The sequence below is a fragment of the Chiloscyllium punctatum genome, chromosome 8 (assembly GCF_047496795.1).
Source record: "Chiloscyllium punctatum isolate Juve2018m chromosome 8, sChiPun1.3, whole genome shotgun sequence".
In the NCBI taxonomy this organism is placed as follows: Eukaryota; Metazoa; Chordata; class Chondrichthyes; order Orectolobiformes; family Hemiscylliidae; genus Chiloscyllium; species Chiloscyllium punctatum.
The window spans coordinates 92,284,606-92,303,815 of NC_092746.1; the positions used below are offsets into that span (position 1 = coordinate 92,284,606).

At 42.2% G+C, this 19,210-nt stretch overlaps 1 protein-coding gene across 8 annotated transcripts in view; it reads left to right on the plus strand.

Moving 5' to 3' along the window:
* The window catches only part of svila (supervillin a), a 340,124-nt gene that overhangs the window by 277,739 nt on the left and 43,175 nt on the right, over positions 1 to 19,210 (plus strand). For all 8 annotated transcript variants that reach the window (XM_072576064.1, XM_072576065.1, XM_072576066.1 and 5 more), the window contains 7 exons: positions 3,320 to 3,412; positions 3,652 to 3,738; positions 4,844 to 5,027; positions 6,556 to 6,728; positions 9,814 to 9,969; positions 16,097 to 16,233; positions 18,528 to 18,675. In XM_072576064.1, coding sequence (XP_072432165.1) covers positions 3,320 to 3,412; positions 3,652 to 3,738; positions 4,844 to 5,027; positions 6,556 to 6,728; positions 9,814 to 9,969; positions 16,097 to 16,233; positions 18,528 to 18,675 — 978 coding nt within the window. The remainder of the gene's footprint in view (positions 1 to 3,319; positions 3,413 to 3,651; positions 3,739 to 4,843; positions 5,028 to 6,555; positions 6,729 to 9,813; positions 9,970 to 16,096; positions 16,234 to 18,527; positions 18,676 to 19,210) is intronic.

Sequence of the window (19,210 nt, forward strand, 5' to 3'; positions counted from 1 at the left end):
TTGATTCCTCGTTTGGTTCTACTCTCCGGATAATCCTCCAAAGTCTGTTGTGTTCATAGCTGCCTGGACATTATGTACACTCCCCTTTTCCTCTTGGCTCATTGCACAATTTCTCCCGTCATCCACGATTCACGAATCCTGCCTTTCCTATCCCTTGTTTTCAAAGTGCAGGATAGGCATGTCCCTATCTTCAACCTATCTTTGAATGCCTCCCACATACCAAATGTGCACTTCCCTTCAAATAGCTGCCCCCAATTCACATTTCCCAACTCTGGCCAAATTTTGATATAATTGGCCTTGGCCCAGTTTAGTAGTCTTCCCTTCGGATCACTCCCATCTTGTCTGCGAGTATTCTAAAACTTAGAATTGTGGTCACTGTTCCCAAAGAAACCTCACTGCAACTTCTGCCACCTTGTCTGGCTCATTCCCCAAGACCAGGTCCAATAGGGCCCCTTCCCTGGTCAGACTATTGACATACTGCTCTTGAAAACTTTCCTGGATGCTCCTTACAAATTCTGCCTCATCCAGACCTCTAACACTAATTATATCCCAGTCAATGTTAGGAAAATTGAAATCTCCCATTGCCACCCCTCTGTTGCCTCGACATCTTTCCATAACCTGTTTATCTATTTGTTCTTCTACCTCACGCTCACTGTTGGGAGGCCTGTAGTACAGCCCCAACAATGTAACTACACCCTTCTTATTTCTCAGCTCTACCCATAATGTCTCACTTGCAAGCCCTCCATAGTGCCCTCCTTCAGCACAGCCGAGATATCATCCCTGATCAGCAATGTAACTCCGCCCCCTGCCCCCCCCCCCCCCCCCCCTTTATTTTCCTCCCTGTCCTGTATGAAGCATCTATGTCCTGGTTAAAAATCACACAACACCAGGTTATAGTCCAACAGGTTTATTTGGAAGCACTAGCTTTCGGATAGCTGCTCCTTCATCACCTGATGAAGGAGCAGCGCTTCAAAAGCTAGTGCTTCCAAATAAACCTGTTGGACTATAACCAGGTGTTGTGTGATTTTTAACTTTGTACACCCCAGTCCAACACCAGTGTCTCCAAATCATGTCTATATCCTGGAACATTTAGTAGCCAATCATGCCCTTCCTTCAGCCAAGTCTCTGTCATCACAATAACGTCATACTCCCAGGCACCAATCCAAGCCCTAAGTTTGTCTGCCTTACCCACTATACTCCTTGCATTAAAGCATTTGCATTTCAGACCACCAGTTCTTTTGTGCTCACCTGCTCTCTGCCTACTCTTCTCCTTGGTAATGCTGACTTCATGATCCTGCTCCTTACAATCTCTAATTTCTACCTCACAGTCTACTAGTCTTCTTTTCTGGTTTCCAACCCCCTCTCCAATAGCAGTAGCAAAAACTCCCCCAAGGACATTAGTTCCAGTCTGGTTCAGGTGTTGACCGTCCAATTTGTAATAATCCCACCTTTCCCAGAACCGGTCCCAATGCCCCACAAATCTGAACCCCTCCCTCCTATACCATCCCTCAAGCCATGTGTTCATTGTCCCTATTCTTTCATTTCTACCCTGGATAGCACGTGGCACTGGTAGCAATTCTGCAATCACCACCTTTGAGGTCCTCCTCCTCAACTTAGATGATTTAAAAATATGTAAACAATGTCCAAGGGTGTATGGGAAAGACAGGAGAATGGCACTAAGGGATGATGCTCATTTGGAGACCTGGTAAAGACATGATGGACCGAAGTAACACTTCTGTGATTCTGTGATTTTTAAAAGCTTTGACGAAGCTCTCCCTTCAAGCACTTCTCTTGCTGTTACCACTTCTTTCTGAATCCCAGTGAATGGTAACAATGGTGTGCCTATTCGCGTTCATGTTGATTTTATAGGGATAAAAATATGACATCATCTCTTAATTAATCTCTCCTCATCATGTCCCCGCCCCAAAAACGTCAATTCTTTCCCATTACCTTCTCACCTGGAGCTTTCATGAGTTAAGTCAGCTTTTAACAATAATTGATCACTATTCTAAAAGTACTTAACAGAAATATTGTTGATAAGTTGCCCAGATTACAAAAGAGGCCCCTGTGCACTTGCTTCACAAGATCCAGGACAGAACAATAGCCCAGTTATTCTATTATAGAGAAACTTTTTCCAAAGGAGTAAGTGCCAAGTTGATTCAGGTGTTGGCTGCAGTAGAAATTGTGCCTAGTATGAGTCAGAGGTAAGGCTACAGAATGTTGTCTTGGTATTGTTTTCATTTGGAGAAATTTTTGTTTTCGTTTGCCCAGTCACCTAGGGTAACAAAGCTAATTGCTGTAGATGCTGGAAATCAGAAACCGAAGTAGAGAATGCTGAGCAAATCAGGAAACACCTGTGGAAAGCTAAATAGAGCTATCATTTCAGGCCAGGGACTTTTAGAAAGATCTTTCTGATGACAGGTCATTGGGCTGAATTTTCCAGCAGGGTGACCAGTCTGAGAATTGGGGGAAGCTCATGCCAAAATTTTCTTGACCCTGATGGACTTCCCAGGGGTGGCTGCAAGTCCTACAGAGGTGGGCAGCTAATTACGGTAAGACAGACCCCACTTCAGAGACCATTTTAAAACCATGGTGGCTGTTAGCTCAATGTCAGAGCGGCCATTTGAGAGACTACCAGCTCAATCTAGGCAGTCTCTTAGCAACAAACCATGTGACCATTGGAGCCAGAAAGTTTCTACCCCAATGATGGGATGTGTAGCCGCAAATATGTCCTTCACTGTGATGGCCTTCCTGGCCTTGTTTATCTGATTACTTCAATGCAGGCAGTTATGCTGAGACACCCTCAAACTGGCCTGACAGATTTGGTAGTGCCACTGATTTGTGGGCTGCTGGACTTGCATTGATACAGCCCTTATGATCAAGCCTCCATCTGTGGGAGCTCAGATGTGACCAATTAGGAGGCCATTTTCCTCCACCACCACCTCTGAGCAATGAGTTTGCACTAGCAGGTGCACCACTGACATGGGAGGGCTATGGAGCACCATAGCCATAGACTTGGTTTCCCCCTCCTCAGATGTAACCAGACCTACTGAGCATTTCCAGCATTCTCTTATTATTTCAGCTGAAGAAATATGGCTTTACTTCAGATCATTGAAATTAAATTGGTGCTAATTCAAAGAAAAAGTTTAGGTGCAGCTTTTTAAAGTCTTTCGACTAAGTCCAGCTGGGCAACCCATAAATAATTGGGAAAAGTCTTGTGATGTAGATGGTTAAATTTGTATGATTTGTTCTGTTCTTAACTGAGCACTGTCATATATTGTATCCTAATAAATGAATGTTTTCTTTCCTTGTTCTGTAGGTTTGGCATCACCCACATTCATGAGTCCAGTATGTTCACCTCTTTCACACAAGATAAAGAATAGCACCCCCGTCATTTCCAAACCACAAGAAGGTAACAGAGCGTACATACTTTGAAAGAAGCAACACTTGACTGAAGTGATTTGTTTTTTCCAGTTTGCTTAATTGTATTCCATGTGCGATTACTTTAAAAATGATAGTTCCCACAACCTTCTCCCTTTCTCTGACCAAACGAAAAGCAGAAAACACTGTCCCTTTTCGATTTTGGGAATAAACAGAAACATCCTTTTTGATTTTGAGGACCCGTTTAATGTCCTACTTTTTCTTGTCTAGAAATTGAGGTCAGATCTGACTTGCCTTTGGAAACTGACAGGAAGCTTGACAAACTAGAATCATTCTTGGGCAAACTGCAGAACAGAGGTAAGTCATTGCTTGTCTTTCTTTTTATACAGTGCATGAACAAGTCATTGTACATAAACTGTTTTCCATTCTGCATCTGATTAGAAGCAATTCTGTAACATTTGGATGAGAAAATGATCTCCTGAGTCTTGCATAGGTTGTCATGTTGACAAATGATGCAGTGCATATATAGCTAACAGCTATATTTTCTAGACCGGTGACTAAGTATTACTTTAGTCCCCTCTACCAGATCTAGAAAACATGTTGGGTAAATTTATGTTTTAAAAAAAACAGATATTTGTCATATTTATTTAAAGTATAGTGAAGCATATCAAAAATATTTTAATTAATTGAACAGCTATTCTGCTTAAATCTGTAAGAAAAAGAAGCAAAATCGGACATTCAGCACCTCAAGTCTGCTCTGCCATTCTATAGAATTATGGCTGATCCAACAGTCCTCATGTCCACTTTCCTATGATTTTCCCGTAACCCTTGATTCTCCTACTGATTAAGATATCTGTCTCTCTTAGCCTTCAATATACACAAGGACTCTGCCTCAACATTTGCCTGTGGCAAGGAATTCCAAAGACTCGCAACCCCGTAAGAAGAAATTCTCCTCATTGACTCTTAAATTGGCTCATACTTATTCTGACACATTTGCCCTCTGGTCCCAGAGTCTCCCATGAAGAGAAACATCCTTTCAGCATTTAGCCTGTCAAGCACTTTAAGATTTCTGTATGAGATGTCTCAATGAGATTACTTCACATTCTTCTAAGTCACAATGAGTAGAGTCCCAACTTGTTTAATCTTTGACCTTAAGACTATCCATCCATATCGAGGATGATCATAGTGAACCTTTTCTGAACTGACTCCGATGAATTTATTGATGAGTTCTCTTGTTCTTTGTGATCATGCAGGATATGTTGTCTGAGTCTTCAGTGGGCGTTTCCACTTTCTTGTTGGATCTGACACTGTGAAGGTTTCCATGGTGATGGTCACCTTCGATTCAATGGATTTCTGACTATGCTCTTTCTATTTGCAATCTACTGTTTATAGGCACCCGACATTTCTTATGTTCCATATTTGCCATTTTGCTGTTGCTTATATTGTATCTTATGACTTGCAGTACCAGGGCAACAAGATGCTGTGATAACTGTGACTGGACAATCTGTAAAGGAAGTAATGAGACCTGATGATGAAGAAACTTTTGCAAGATTCTACAGAGATACAAATACGTTTGTCATTCAGCCAGGAGCTGTGGAAATTGATGAGGAGGACCTTGATGCCATTTTTGATCCTGATGTACCAAAGTATGACAAATTAAAATCCTGTCTCTTCTGAACTTTTGATTCAATTGGCTTACTCAAACAACTTTAATTCTCTAAATTTTTCAGATTTGAATTAATAAAATAGAATGAACAGTTGTGAAGTGTTCAATTTGGGGTCAGGGTGATGGCCAGGATCTGGACAAAGATAAAGACCATAAGATGTAGTAGGCCATTCAGCTTATCAAGTCTGCTGCACCATTCAATGAGATCATGACTGATTTAAAAATCTGTCCACTGCCTTGAATATACTTAACAACTCAGTCTCTGTAGCCCTTAGTGGTAAAGAATTACTCAAATTCACATTGCTTTGACAGAAGAAATTCGTCCTTATCTCTGTCTTAAATGGACAACCCCTTACTCTGCGATTATGCCCTCTGATCCTAGACCCTTCCACTAGGGGAAACAATCTTGCCGCATCCACCCTGTCAGACCCCTAAGAATTGTATTTGTTCCAATTAGGTTATTTGGGCAGGATTTAATGTACGCATTACTTTACTCTGCTGTACTTTGTTTCAGTCTGTGCAATGTGGGCTTCCCAATGGATTAAAACCCTAGCAGTGCAGAAATCCTGGCCCTGGGAGTTGCCAGCCAATTGATGACTGGTAGCTTTACAGTGAGACCCACCATGAAGGCAGTAGGTAGATCTCCAGAGAGAGGTGAAGATGACCAAGATGTGGATCGTTGACTAGGCTAGGGGTTTCAGAAGGTAGGTCCGTCAGATGGGTACAGAATATTTATGAACAAGGAATGATCTCCATTAGGTCGTGGGGCAAACCCAACAGTGTTGCAGAGTGGCCTCTCTGGGTGGCAAGTGCCCTGATTGCTGTGGGTTGACATCCATCTGGGGCAGCATGAGGCTAGTAAGACATCAAATTTCCTCCAGGCAGGAAGGCAGAGTCCAAGCCATTCACCTCTCACCCTCCCTGCCCTGAAAAAGGAGGGAAGGCAGCATCTCCTCAACCTCACCTCCAAGTTCATCCCAGGTGGGGATATTAAATTCTGCCTTTTGGACACTTGCCCTGTATCACTGAGGTGAAAGATCTGTTTGGCTAGTTGCAGTACAGGAATGGAATCTCATGGTGTAAGCCCAACACTTGAAGGAGAAGGCATTGCTGATGAGAAACTCACATTGCTGGACATCATTAGTAAGGCCAGCATTTATTACCTTGTAATTATGAAGGTGGAAAGAATGTAAGAACTAGGAGGAGGCCCCTCGAGCCTGCTGTACTATTCTATACAATCATGACCATCTCATCCCAGCCTCAATTCCGCTTTCCTGGTCACTTGCTCTCCATAAACCTTCAACCTGTTATTAATTCAAACTCTGTCTATCTCTTTCTTAATTTTACTCCTGCTGTCCACTGTACCCTAAGGTAGTGAATTCCACAGAATCACAACACGTTGACAGAAGTAATTTCTCCTCTAGGGGATGAAAACTATATGCAATACAAATGCGAGCGAGCACGAGAAATAAGATAATATGACAGAAATATTTTTGTTTCTCTTCTAGGTTGACCTCTGCAGTAGCAGAGCACAAACGGGCTATCAAACCTACACGCAAAGTACAGTCTTCACGTAATCCACTTAAAATGCTTGCTGCAAGAGGTGATATCCGACATGAATATACAGAACAGCGGTTGAACATTGCGTTCATGGAGTCAAAGAGAATGAGGGTGGAGAAAAGTGAGTTTTTAATGCGTATTATTCTGGAGTCTTTAATTACTACCTCTTTCTTTCCAAATTAATGTTAATTCCTCTGTACATGCAATATTTTCCAAGTCAATTATGCAGGCAATATTATTCATAAGGGGCATCAAAGATTAATAATTCTTATTCACTTGTGACAATAGTAGAATATGACTGAACATACAAATCACTATTAATCCAGGTCATGTGAACAGGTCCACAAATCTGCTCAGAGATTTGCAATTTGATTGAATGCCCTTAATGAGTGTTAATGTTGGATCACACACTAGGTCTAGGCCACACTCTGTGAGATTAGACAGGATAAATGTTTATAGAAAGAACATTATTCTCTTTGTACTTAATATCAATGGGAGGCAATGGCATAGTGGCAGTGTCACTGAACTAGTAATCAGACGCCCAAGCTAAAACTCTGGGAACATGCGTTTGGATCTCATTATGGTTAGTGGTGAAAAAAAATCTGGGATTATTTGCTAGCCAATTGGAGACTATGTAACCATCATAAATTATCACAAAAAAACCCAATCCGGTTCACTCATATCTTTGGGGAAGGATATCTGCTTTCCTTATCTGGTCTGGCCTACGTGTGACTTCAGACCCACAGCAATGAGTCGAATCGTCCTTATTCTCTGATTGACCTAGCAAAGAGAAAAAAAATCCAATGCTCAGCCAGGTGCCCATAATGGAGAATTTTCAATCAATACTTTTTATTTGCTTCTAGTTCATGTGCTTGAATAGCTCTCCCTTTTAAATGACCTCTTTCTATGCTCTAAATTAACCATGATTCTGTGAAAATGATCCATGCTGTTTTCCTCAACTACTCCTTATGGCAGCATGTTCCACATTCTTAACACTCGTTTGGAAACAAAGTTTCCCTTAAATTCCATTTTAAATCAAAGGAAGTTATTAATAAATCAATGACTTCCACTTTTGGACACCTGACAATTGAAAATATGATCTCAACATCTTGAATGCACATAACTTCAATGTCCATCTCCAAGAGTGGCTCACGAATACCATTATTGACCAAGGTGGTCAAGTCCTCAACAACACAGCTGTATCTAGACTGGGTCTGCAGCAAATGGTGAGGGAAGCAACAAGAATGAAAAACATACTTTAACTCCATCCTCATTAATCTGCCTATTGTAACTCTGTCCATACTGTATTGGTAAGAGTGACCACTGCACAGTCCTTGTAGAGACAAAGTCCTGACTTCACATTAAGAATACACTCCATTGTGTTATGTGACGCTATCACTTTGTGAAATGCAATAGAGTTTGAACAAATCTGACAACTCCAGATTGGGCATTCATGGGGCACTGAGATCCATCATCAGTAGTAGGATTGTACTCCCAACACAATCTGTAACCTCATAGCCCATCCTATCCCTAACTCCACCATTACAATGAAGCCACGAGCAACCCTGGCTCAATGAAGAGTGTAGGAGGGTTTGCCAAAATCAGCATCAGACATATGTAAAACTAAAACAAATAAACACAAATTGCTGGATGATCTCAGCAGGTCTAGCAGCAACTGTGGAAAGTAAACAGAGTTAATGTTTTGAGTCCAGTGATACTTCAGACTACTTGTGTACCAAGCAGCAAATGATGGACAGGGCTATGTGATTTCATAATGCGGGTCATGCCTGAGGTCCCCCAACATCTAGTCATGAATAGTCTACCCTCAGTCAGCAGTAAAACGATAGAAGGTTTTATGATCAGTGCTATCAAGCAGCACCTGCTCAGCAATAATCTGCTCACTGATGCCCACTTTTGGTTCTGCCAGGGTCATTTAGCTCCTGACCACATTACAGCTTTAATTCAAATATGGTCAAAAGAATTGAATTCCAGAGGTGAGATGAAAATGACCGCCTTTGGCATCAAAGCTACATTTGATCAAGTATGGCATCAAGAAGCCCTAACCCTCGTCAATGGGAATAGGGGGAAATGCTGTGCAAGTTGGATTCATACCTGGCACAAAGGAATATGGTTCTGGATGTTGGAAATCGGTGATCTCCACACGAGGGCATCTCTGCATGTGTTCCTCAGTCTAATATCATCAGCTTTCATCATAAGTTCAAAAGAATAATGCTTAATTAAGGCAGTAGATCAATCAGGCAGCTCTGGGACACAAGTTCCAGTAATACGTCAGAATTAGAGTGGTGCTGGAAAAACGCAGCAGGTCAGGCAGCATCCAAGGAGCAGGAAAATTGAAGTTTTGGGCAGGAGCCTTTCATCAGGAATGAGCCGTCATTCCTGATAAAGGGCTCCTGCCCGAAACGTTGATTTTCCTGCTTCTCTGATGCTGCCTGACCTGCTGTGCTCTTTCAGCACCTCCTCTAATCTTGACTCTAATCTCCAGCATCTGCAGTCCTCACTTGCTCCCAGTAATATGTGTCTACTTACAGAATTTATGGTGCCACGTTCTAATGACTGCCATCATCACAAATGTATAATTGATACATCTTAAAGTTCTGGAGAGTACAGCGCCTATCAATATATTTTAGTTCAAATAGCCCTTTGTTAATACATAACTTCACCATGACTCTGATGCCTGGAACAAATTACAAAAGACTCCCTTTGAAAGGACCATGCTACCTTCTTTTGTTCTCAATCTAGTTACAAGAACTCTCTTTAACCACCACATTATCAGGAATCAAACCTTGTCACTGTACTAAATCAATACAACTCAGCTATCTTATAAGAAATTATATAAAATTATTGTAGAATTTAAGTCCAAAAAAAAGGGTATGTATATAAGTGTTACATGCCATTAATGGAAAACAACAGTTTCTTTTTAAATCATTTCAAGTTACAAAGATAAACTGCTCTAGAACATAGAATTCTATGGCTGACCCAAAGCCATTTTACATCAAAGTGGTTCAGTAGTGACTTCAGCTTTTAAAAAAAAAGGTCATTTGACTGTGAGGTCATTTTGGGTGTCCTGAGGACAGAAAAGATGCTACATAAATGCGGGCCTTTCTTATAGTTTCTTGAGCAAAAATAAGGAAGGAGGAAAGTCAAGTCCTGCAGTGGTATTAATTCACTTTTTCATTTTCTGTCAGTGTCGAAAAATTCGAATCTATCGGAAATAGCATTGGCTGGTCTGGCTAGCAAAGAGGACTTCAGCAGTGTCAATCTCCGTAATGTGAATTTAACAGAACAAGTGTCAAACAACAGTGCTGTGCCGTACAAAAAGCTGATGTTGCTGCAAATTAAAGGTCAGTATTTCTTTAGTTTATTAAAGGCCTCCCGAAATCTCATCAATCTTTTACAAAAAAAAATTCCTATGTGCCTGTGCAATTTCTGATGTTGCACAGGACAGCTTAAAACAGAATATGTTTTTTAAATAAGTAATAAATTGGTGATGCACTGATCTCGACTAATTGATCATAACTGTCTGTTTCATGTCTATAAACATTATCCAGATCAGCAACATTTTGATTTTGAGGAAGGGTGTAGAAACATAAAGAGAGCAGAGCTATTGCTGTTCAACTTCAATTGAGCAGTATTTCTTCTGCTTAGTTTTACCTCATTTTTGAGCAATGGAAGCTGTCTTTGTCATGTTTCACTAGATTGCACAAAATGTTCTTTATCAAATAGAATAAGAATTAAGAAAAGTTTCAAGTACAATTATCTGATAAGTTTAGCAAAATGTAAAATCAAAAATGGAATATTGGCAAAGGCAACATGAGCAGCCTAGAAGTTGAGTAAATCTTCCATTTGTTTCTTGTCACATTTCAATGAGGTAGTGTACTTGAAATCAAGCCCTGCTATTCTCAGAGTCATCACAAAAGTGAAAGATTTTTCCAAAGTATGCAAAATTCCCCAGTTTACTTGTTTGATAGACTTAGACTAACAGAAAACAGACCAAATTTCTGTACTTCACAAGAACTACTATCTATTATAAATAAATAGATTTAACTACAGGTAAGCAAGTATGAACTGTTAACGTAGAACTTAACTTGTATAGTTATAACTCGCTTCGAAAACATTGCTTCATTATTACAGACAGACAGAAAAATAAGGTTATGGATAGAAGAGCGTAAAAAAAAATGCTAGGAAAGCAATTCAATGGAAGTAACTCCACTCCTGACTCCCTAAAGCCTGTCCACCATCTACAAGGCACATGTCAGAAGTGTGATGGAATACTCCCCACTTGCCTGGATGAGTGCAGCCCCAGCAACACTCAAGAAGCTTGACACCATCCAGGACAAAGCAGCCTGTCTAATTGGCACCACATCCACAAGCATCCATTCTCTCCACCACTCATGCTTAGTAGTAGCCGTATGTTATATCTACAAGATGCACCGTAGAAATTCACCGAAGATCCTCAGACAGCACCTTCCAAACCCACAACCACTTCCATCTGGAAGGATAAGGGCAGAAGATACATAGCAACACCACCACCTTCAAATTCCCCTCCACTCACCATCCTGATCAAAATCCTGAAATTCCCTCCATAATGGCATTGTGGGTCAACCCACAACAGGGGGACTGCAGCAGTTTAAGAGGGCAGCTCACCACCACCTTCACAAGGGCAACTAGGGATGGGCAATGTTCTTCCTCTGCCTTTGAGCATACTTTTACAATCAGGACTCCCACCCACCTTCCGAGGACCCCTTCACTCGCCTCCAACACACTCCATCCACCTGGACACCGTGCTGGCCTATTACCTGCCCTCGACCCCTTCATTTCCAACTGCCGCTGGGACATTAACAGCCTCAACCTGTCCACCCCCTCCTCCACTCCAACCTTTCGCCCTCACAGCGCTCAACCCTCCTCCCTCTGCTCCAATCCCAACCTCACCATCAAACCAGCGGATAAAGGGGGTGCAGCGGTAGTTTGGCGCACTGACCTCTACACCACTGAAGACAGACACCAACTCGAAGACATGTCCTCCTACGCCCCCTTGACCATGACCCCACCCCCCCCCCCCCCATCACCAAACCATTACTTCCCAGACCATACACAACCTCATCACCTCAGGAGATCTCTTATCCACAGCTTCCAACCTCATAGTCCTGGAACCCCGCACCGCCTGATTCTACCTCCTTCCCAAGGCCCACAAACCTGATCACCATTGTCTTAGCCTGCACCTGCCCCACCGAACTCATCTCCACCTACCTCAATACTGTCCTATCCCTCCTAGTCCAGGAACTCCCCACATACATTCGAGACACTACCCAAGCGCTCCACCTCCTCCAAGACGTCCATTTCCCAGGCCCCCAATGCCTCATCTTCACCATGGATATCCAATCCCTCTACACTTCCATCCGTCATGACCAGGGCCTCCAAGCCCTCCGTTTCTTCTTCTCCTGATGTTCCCAACAGTTTCCTTCCACTGACGCTCCCATTCGTTTGGCTGAACTGGTCCTCACCCTTCACAATTTCTCCTTCAAATCCTCCCACTTCCTCCAGACCAAAGGGATAGCCATAGGCACCCAAATGTGCCCCAACTATGCCTGTCTCTTTGTCGGCTATGTAGAACAGTCCATCTTCCGTAGTTACACCGGCACCACTCCTCACCCCTTCCTCCGCTACATTGATGACTGCATTGGCACTACCTCGTGCTCCCGCGAGGAGGTTGAGCAGTTCATCAACTTCACCAACGCATTCCACCCAACCTTAAATTTACCTGGACCATCTCTGACACCACCCTCCCCTTCCTGGACTTCTCCATCTCATTTAATGACGACCGACTTGACACTGACATTTTTTACAAACCCACCGACTCCCACAGCTACCTGGATTACACCTCTTCCCACCCTATCTCTTGCAAAAATGTCATCCCGTATTCCCAATTCCTCCACCTCTGCCGTATCTGCTCCCAGGAAGACCAGTTCCACCACAGAATACACCAGATGTCCTCCTTCTTTAGAGATTGCAATTTCCCTTCCCACTTGGTCGAAGATGCCCTCCAACGCATCTCGTCCACGTCCCGCACCTCCACCCTTAAACCACACCCCTCCAACCGTAACAAGGACAGAACCCCCCCTGGTCCTCACCTTCCACCCTACCAACCTTCACATAAACCGCATCATCCGCCGACATTTCCGCCACCTCCAAACAGACCCCACCACCAGAAATATATTTCCCTCCCCACCCCTTTCTTCTTTCCGCAAAGACCGTTCCCTCCGTGAGTACCTGGTCAGGTCCATATCCCCCAACAACCCATCCTCCCTTCCTGGCACCCTCCCCTGCCACCGCAGGAATTGCAAAACCTGCGCCCACACCTCCCCCCTCACCTCCATCCAAGGAGCCTTCCACATCCATCAAAGTTTCACCTGCACATCCACCAATGTCATTTATTGTATCCGTTGCTCCCGATGCGGTCTCCTCTACATTGGGGAGAATGGTCGCCTCCTCGCAGAGTGCTTCAGGGAACATCTCCGGGAAGCCCACACCAATCAACCCCACCGCCCGTGGCCAAACATTTCAACTCCCCCTCCCACTCTGCCGAGGACATGCAGGTCCTGGGCCTCCTTCACCGCCGCTCCCTCACCACCAGACGCCTGGAGGAAGAACACCTCATCTTCCGCCTCGGAACACTTCAACCCCAGGGCATCAATGTGGACTTCACCAGTTTCCTCATTTCCCCTCCCCCTACCTCACCCCAGCTCTAAACTTCCAGCTCAGCACTGTCCCCATGGACTGTCCTATCAGCCAATCTCCCTTCCCACCTATCCACTCCACCCACCCCTCTGACCTATCACCTCCATCCACTCCCCCACTATCTCTCCACTCTGTAGGCTCCCTGCCTCCATTCCTGATGAAGGGCTTTTGCCCAAAACGTTGATTTTCCTGCACCTCGGATGCTGCCTGATCTGCTGTGCTTTTCCAGCACCACTTTGATCTGAACTCTGGTTTCCACCATCTGCAGTTCTCACTTTTACCTAATAAATGCTGGCCAGCCAACAATGCTCACATACTACAAAATGAATAAATAAAAAATGGCTCCAGTCCTCGGGATTTGAATAAGTAGTTCCTTTGGTTTTCCAAATCCTTTAGTTCTTTCACTTTTCCACCGAAGGCACAGAGCAAGTGGTTTGCAAATGATAAAGTCTCTAACTTGTTAACTTAAAGCAGCAGCTTACAGGAGAAAATAAACTGGTTTCCTCTAGGCTTAGGCATTTTACCAGAGAGGCTGATCCACCACCTGCCCTTTCAGCACCCTCATGGTTTCTGTCAGTGTCGTTCACACCTACAATCTGTTCAATCAGATAGTTGTTGGCATCCACAACTGGTCACAACTCACAAATCAATCAATAACCTCTTGCCAGACAAATATCATTTTGTACACAGGCACATGGAGTCTGGCCATCTTCCCTCACTGCAGCAGTATAAATGTGACTTACAGTGACTTCCAGTAAAGTACAGCCATTCCTTCCTCAGTCCTTTGCTGTAAAACAGTCCTTTTTCCAATTTGCTCGACAGTCAAAAATAAAGTAAAATAAAGCGTACGGTCTATACAACTTTGAAAATTCCAATCCTAGTCAGAATAAAGACTTGAAATTACTTCTGCGTGATAGTGATATAATTAACCTTGTGACATAGCATTGTCAGCTAAGTCATATGGTCATGCATAGAGCCTACTTCAGAGAATCTCTGACTTAACACTTCAGTGCTTTGTCTTTAGTGAAACTGAGGTCTTGAACTCAGGGTTGAACTTAAAAACCATCCAACAGAGTTATTTGATGAAAAATAAAGGAGATAATTGACCCTCAGCTAACATCGCTACAAAAAAAAAATCATCGGATCATTTGTCTGGTTATCAATCTTAAATAGAAGTCAGTCTGCCACATTTTCTGCCATTATCACAGCCGCTCAATTCCAACAGTAATTAATTGTCCATGAAATGCTTGGGGTTGTCTCAACAATATGAAAGCGACTTTATAAATGCAAGTCTTTTCTTAACTGAAGCTAATTTGAATGATCTGGACCAAATTGCTAATAACCGTGATACTAAAAGCATAATGTTCATTCAATCACTTCAGTCTGATTCAGAGCTCAGAATGGCTGCTGGGCAAAGAGAACAGGAAAATAGTTATACATGAATGGTGCATTTTGGTTTGGGCTCCAAATATATCATTGCTTCTTAGTATAGGGAGCATGATGAGACAAGGTGGAAACGAAAAATATTTTCTAACTTGATGGATTGTAATTTTTTTAAAAATTTTATGCAAAAGCAATTGGCATAATACGATAGCCCTTGTCCCTTCGTTCCAGGAACTGGATTGGAATATTGCTCATCGTGATGGAATTGTATGCTCCCCTCGGGCTGTAACTATTAAGCAAAATGAATTTCAATTCTTGATAGGCACCAAACTATCCATAACTTGGGTTGAATTAGCAGTCTTCTAGGAGAAAGTGAGGACTGCAGATGCTGGAGATCAGAGCTGAAAATGTGTTGCTGGAAAAGTGCAGCAGGTCAGGCAACATCCAAGGAGCAGGGGAATTGACATTTCGGGCATAAGCCCTTCTTCAGGAAGGAGGGCTCGTGCCCGAAACGTCGATTCTCCTGCTCCTTGGATGCTGTCTGACCTGCACTTTTCCAGCAACACATTTTCAGCTTTGAATTAGCAGTCTAAATCTATAAGGATAGAAAATAAAGGAAATGATAAAGCCATACAAATATTGTAATGTTTCAACCAGTAAGTTGAAATTGAGGTAAATTAATCAAGGGCTTTACTCTTCCTTTGATCTGTACCAAACATGACCTTGTCTACTCATTACATCATTCAAGCCGGAAAGCAGCTCCAGACTCACTTCGCTTGAATGCAATTACTGAATTCAAGAATGCAATTTTTAAAAATAATAAAAGTAATAAATGTAAAGATTAGTTTACTAAGTATTTATAGAATCCCTACAGTGTGGACGCAGGTCATTCAGCCCATCGAGACCACACCAACCCGCAAAGAGCATCCCAGCCTGAAATCTAACCACCCCCACCCCCCCAAACTCGCACCCTGCATTTACTATGGCTAATCCATCTAACCTGCACGTCTTTGGACTATGGGAGGAAACCAGAGCACCTGGAGAAGCCCACGCAGACACAGGGAAAATGTGCAAACTCCACACAGACAAGTGCCTAAGGCTGGAATCAAAACTGGGTCCCTGGCACTGTGAAGCAGTAGTGCTAATCACTAAGCCACCATCTTGCCCTAGTACTATTATTAAAATGTGTAATTAAATTTAATGCCAAAGAGCTTTATTTTTAACTCATCAAAACTCATTCACTTACAAGGTTAAAATCAGGCACAAAGTTGCAAGCTGTCAGGCAAAACATTTCTCGACATTGTTGGTACCACAACAATTTGAACTTGCGTTACTAAATTTATTTCCTAGGACGGCGGCACATTCAAACCAGGTTGGTGGAACCAAGAGCATCATCTTTGAATAGTGGAGACTGTTTCTTACTTCTAGCTCCTCAACACTGTTTCCTGTGGACAGGAGAATTTACCAATGTCATCGAAAAAGCCAAGGTCAGTCTACTATCTTAGTAAGCGTCTGTACAAACAAATTCCATACTTATTCCTAACAGAGCTTCCATGTCCCTGAATCTCTTTCATGAAAGTAAATTACAGCGCTGCTCATAGAAAATCTCAGGAAATCCCATAAACAATGCTTCCTGCCAGATGTCTGTATGAGGCAGCATTTCACATGTCATCTATTCCCCACATTTGTGTAGATTTGTTTGGTGGCGTATCTGAATATCTAAATTTCCTGTCGTTTTGGTGAATGTGAAAGGACCAACATACGTAACAGGATGCAAAACTTCCTCAGGATGAAGCATTTTTGAAACCACAAGAAAAAATGTTCAGATGCATTGCAAATTTCAGAGAAACTGGCAACAGCAAACAGAAGGTTTCTCTTTTTGCCACATATGTTGTGCGTGAATCAAGAAATAAAGCATTGAATTCACTGAGCAACCAAAACCCCCCCAAGTACAGGTTTCAGTGAAATTGTGTTAATTATCAAACTTCTAATTAGAATATGTTCAAGAATTTCATTTAAGATGTTTGTGATATTAGTTTCACTGTGGTGGAGATTGCTGTGCTTTTGGAAACAACTGTTTGATAAAGACAACTGGGATGAAATCACTTACAGTGAAGAAACTTTATTCAAAACGGCATCTAGTGCACTGTCTTTGATGCTGGAGTCTCCAAAATATTGTACAATTAATTATGTATTTATATATCAATTTAAATACTCATTAAATGCTTTAACCGTTTTATTGGCTGCAGAGAAGGATATTTAGACTTCTGGTAGTACATGTAACATATCACACGCTGACTCCTCTTTATTCATAGAGATCAGCTGCATTGGCCCAAATCTTCTCATCCGGGTTAGCACTCTTATACCCACCCAGACCAGACAAACATTTGCAGAGTTACTGACAAATGTTCAGTCAGCTCTTCTGATAGAGGATCCTAATGACGTAGGAATCTTCATAGGGCTTAGTACAGGAAATCTTCATGGAAGTCATGCCCCTTTTTATCGCTCTAGCTACTGCTGAATAAATGACTGAACTGTCCAAAGCCTTTTTTGAAAAGTTATGAGGAGAAGGCAAGTTTACCAGGTTAAGTAGGTGCAGGGCATTGGCAGTAGGTGGCTGAGTTGGTGAGAGGATCGGGTGACAGGGAGAGTGGTCAGGGGTTGGTCGCATTGTAATGTTGGGTGGCAGTTTGGTGAGCATGTAATGGGTTGGTGGACACTGAGAAAATCAGATTGTGGTGTCAGGAAGAGCGGTTGGGTTACGGGAGTTGGTCAGTTTGGAATGGGATAAATTGTCAGGCCTGTGGACTAGATGAGTCATTTGTGATTGGGGAGGAATGTGGTAGGTCAAGATGAGTTGGATAAGAGGGTTGCTGTTTGGGTCAGGTTGGGCTCTAGTCGGTGGGATAAGCAGGGGTCCAGTGGGCACCTAGGCTGAGGATTATCAGTATATAATAAAACACTGAACTGAGGGTACTGGAGATCTGAAACAAAACCAGAAAAGGCTGGAGAAACTCAGTCGGTCAGGCAGCATCTGTGTAAAGAAAAACAGTTAATGTTTCAGTTAATGTTTCTGATTTTGTTATTGTTATTATAGTCACCCAAGAGTTAGAACTGGTGTAAATTCACTTAGCAGTTCCTCTGTAACTATCTAGGTAAATAAGTCCATACCTTCCAAAATCTCTGACTCTAGCTCATCGGAAAGTTCCAGAATCAGGGTGTTTGTCCATAAGACGTCTAAACGTCCTGAGGAATTCCCTCGTAGTTGATGAATTAGGAGTTCCAAGGAGCCCTGAAGTATATCATTTGGGATGCATCTGGCTCTTTATTTTCACCTTTTGCATCTTCTAGTCAATCCATGAGTGATAGTGAGCTAGCAGTTTTAATTCTGAGGCCAGATTCTGAATGGAATAGAAAAATTGAAAATGCTGACAGTTACATCATGGACCTGCTGCTGATAACTTCAGAAAAAAAAGAACTTATTTTTTATTGAAATAACCTCCATCTATAATTTTTCTTTTCATTTCTATGTAAAAATTTCTAACACAAGGAGAATGAGTGAAACATGTTTTAGAGATTATTTTTATTACAGCCCTGCATCAAACAAGGAGATTTGTATTTCAAGGTGTACCGATGAATTAAAAAGGAAGGGTTCAGATGGTATACAATATAACTGCCCAGTAGATTTACTTTTTTGTTCAGATGTTTAAGGTCAGGCCGGTACACTGAATAAATGTGCTGGATCAAATAATACTGTTTTATAATATCTTCCTGTTTTCAGGCTTCAGAACTGGCAGCATTTATACAAACTAAAAGAGACCTTGGCTGCAGAGCGCCATATGTAGCCACAATAGAAGAAGGAATTAACAGCCATACCAGAACAGCCAAAGATTTTTGGAGACTCTTAGGTGGACAGTCAAGCTACCAAGGTAATGATAGTAGCTGTGAATTTAAGATTTGAATGCAATTAAGAGTTTCTTGAATCTTACCAATTCTTAGATGTATTTCAGAATTGGAACATGGGTGTATTTTCTTGAGCTTATTGAAAGATTGATAATAGGAGCAGGAGTAAGAATCAATTATATTAGTGAGTTCCAACAAATATTATCCTGTTACTGTGTGAAAAGGTTCTTCTTCACGTTCCCCTTGCAACCCCTGCTCAAAACCTTGTTTATAGTTATTGAATCATCAATTAATGGGAATTTTCCTTAACCAACTTATCCAAACCCCCACAAACTTGTATACCTTTAATCTCTCCTCGATCAACTTTGGTTCAAGGAGAGTAATCCCAGCTTCTCCAAACTAACTTTGTTGATAAAATCTCTGGTCCTGGAATAATTCTGATAAATTTCAGCACCCTAAGGACAACTACCACTCTGCCACATGACACCAGAAATGCCTGTTTAAGTATTTTTTTTAATCGGACAGGGATTAAGACACCTGTCCAAGGCAGGAAGGACTTGG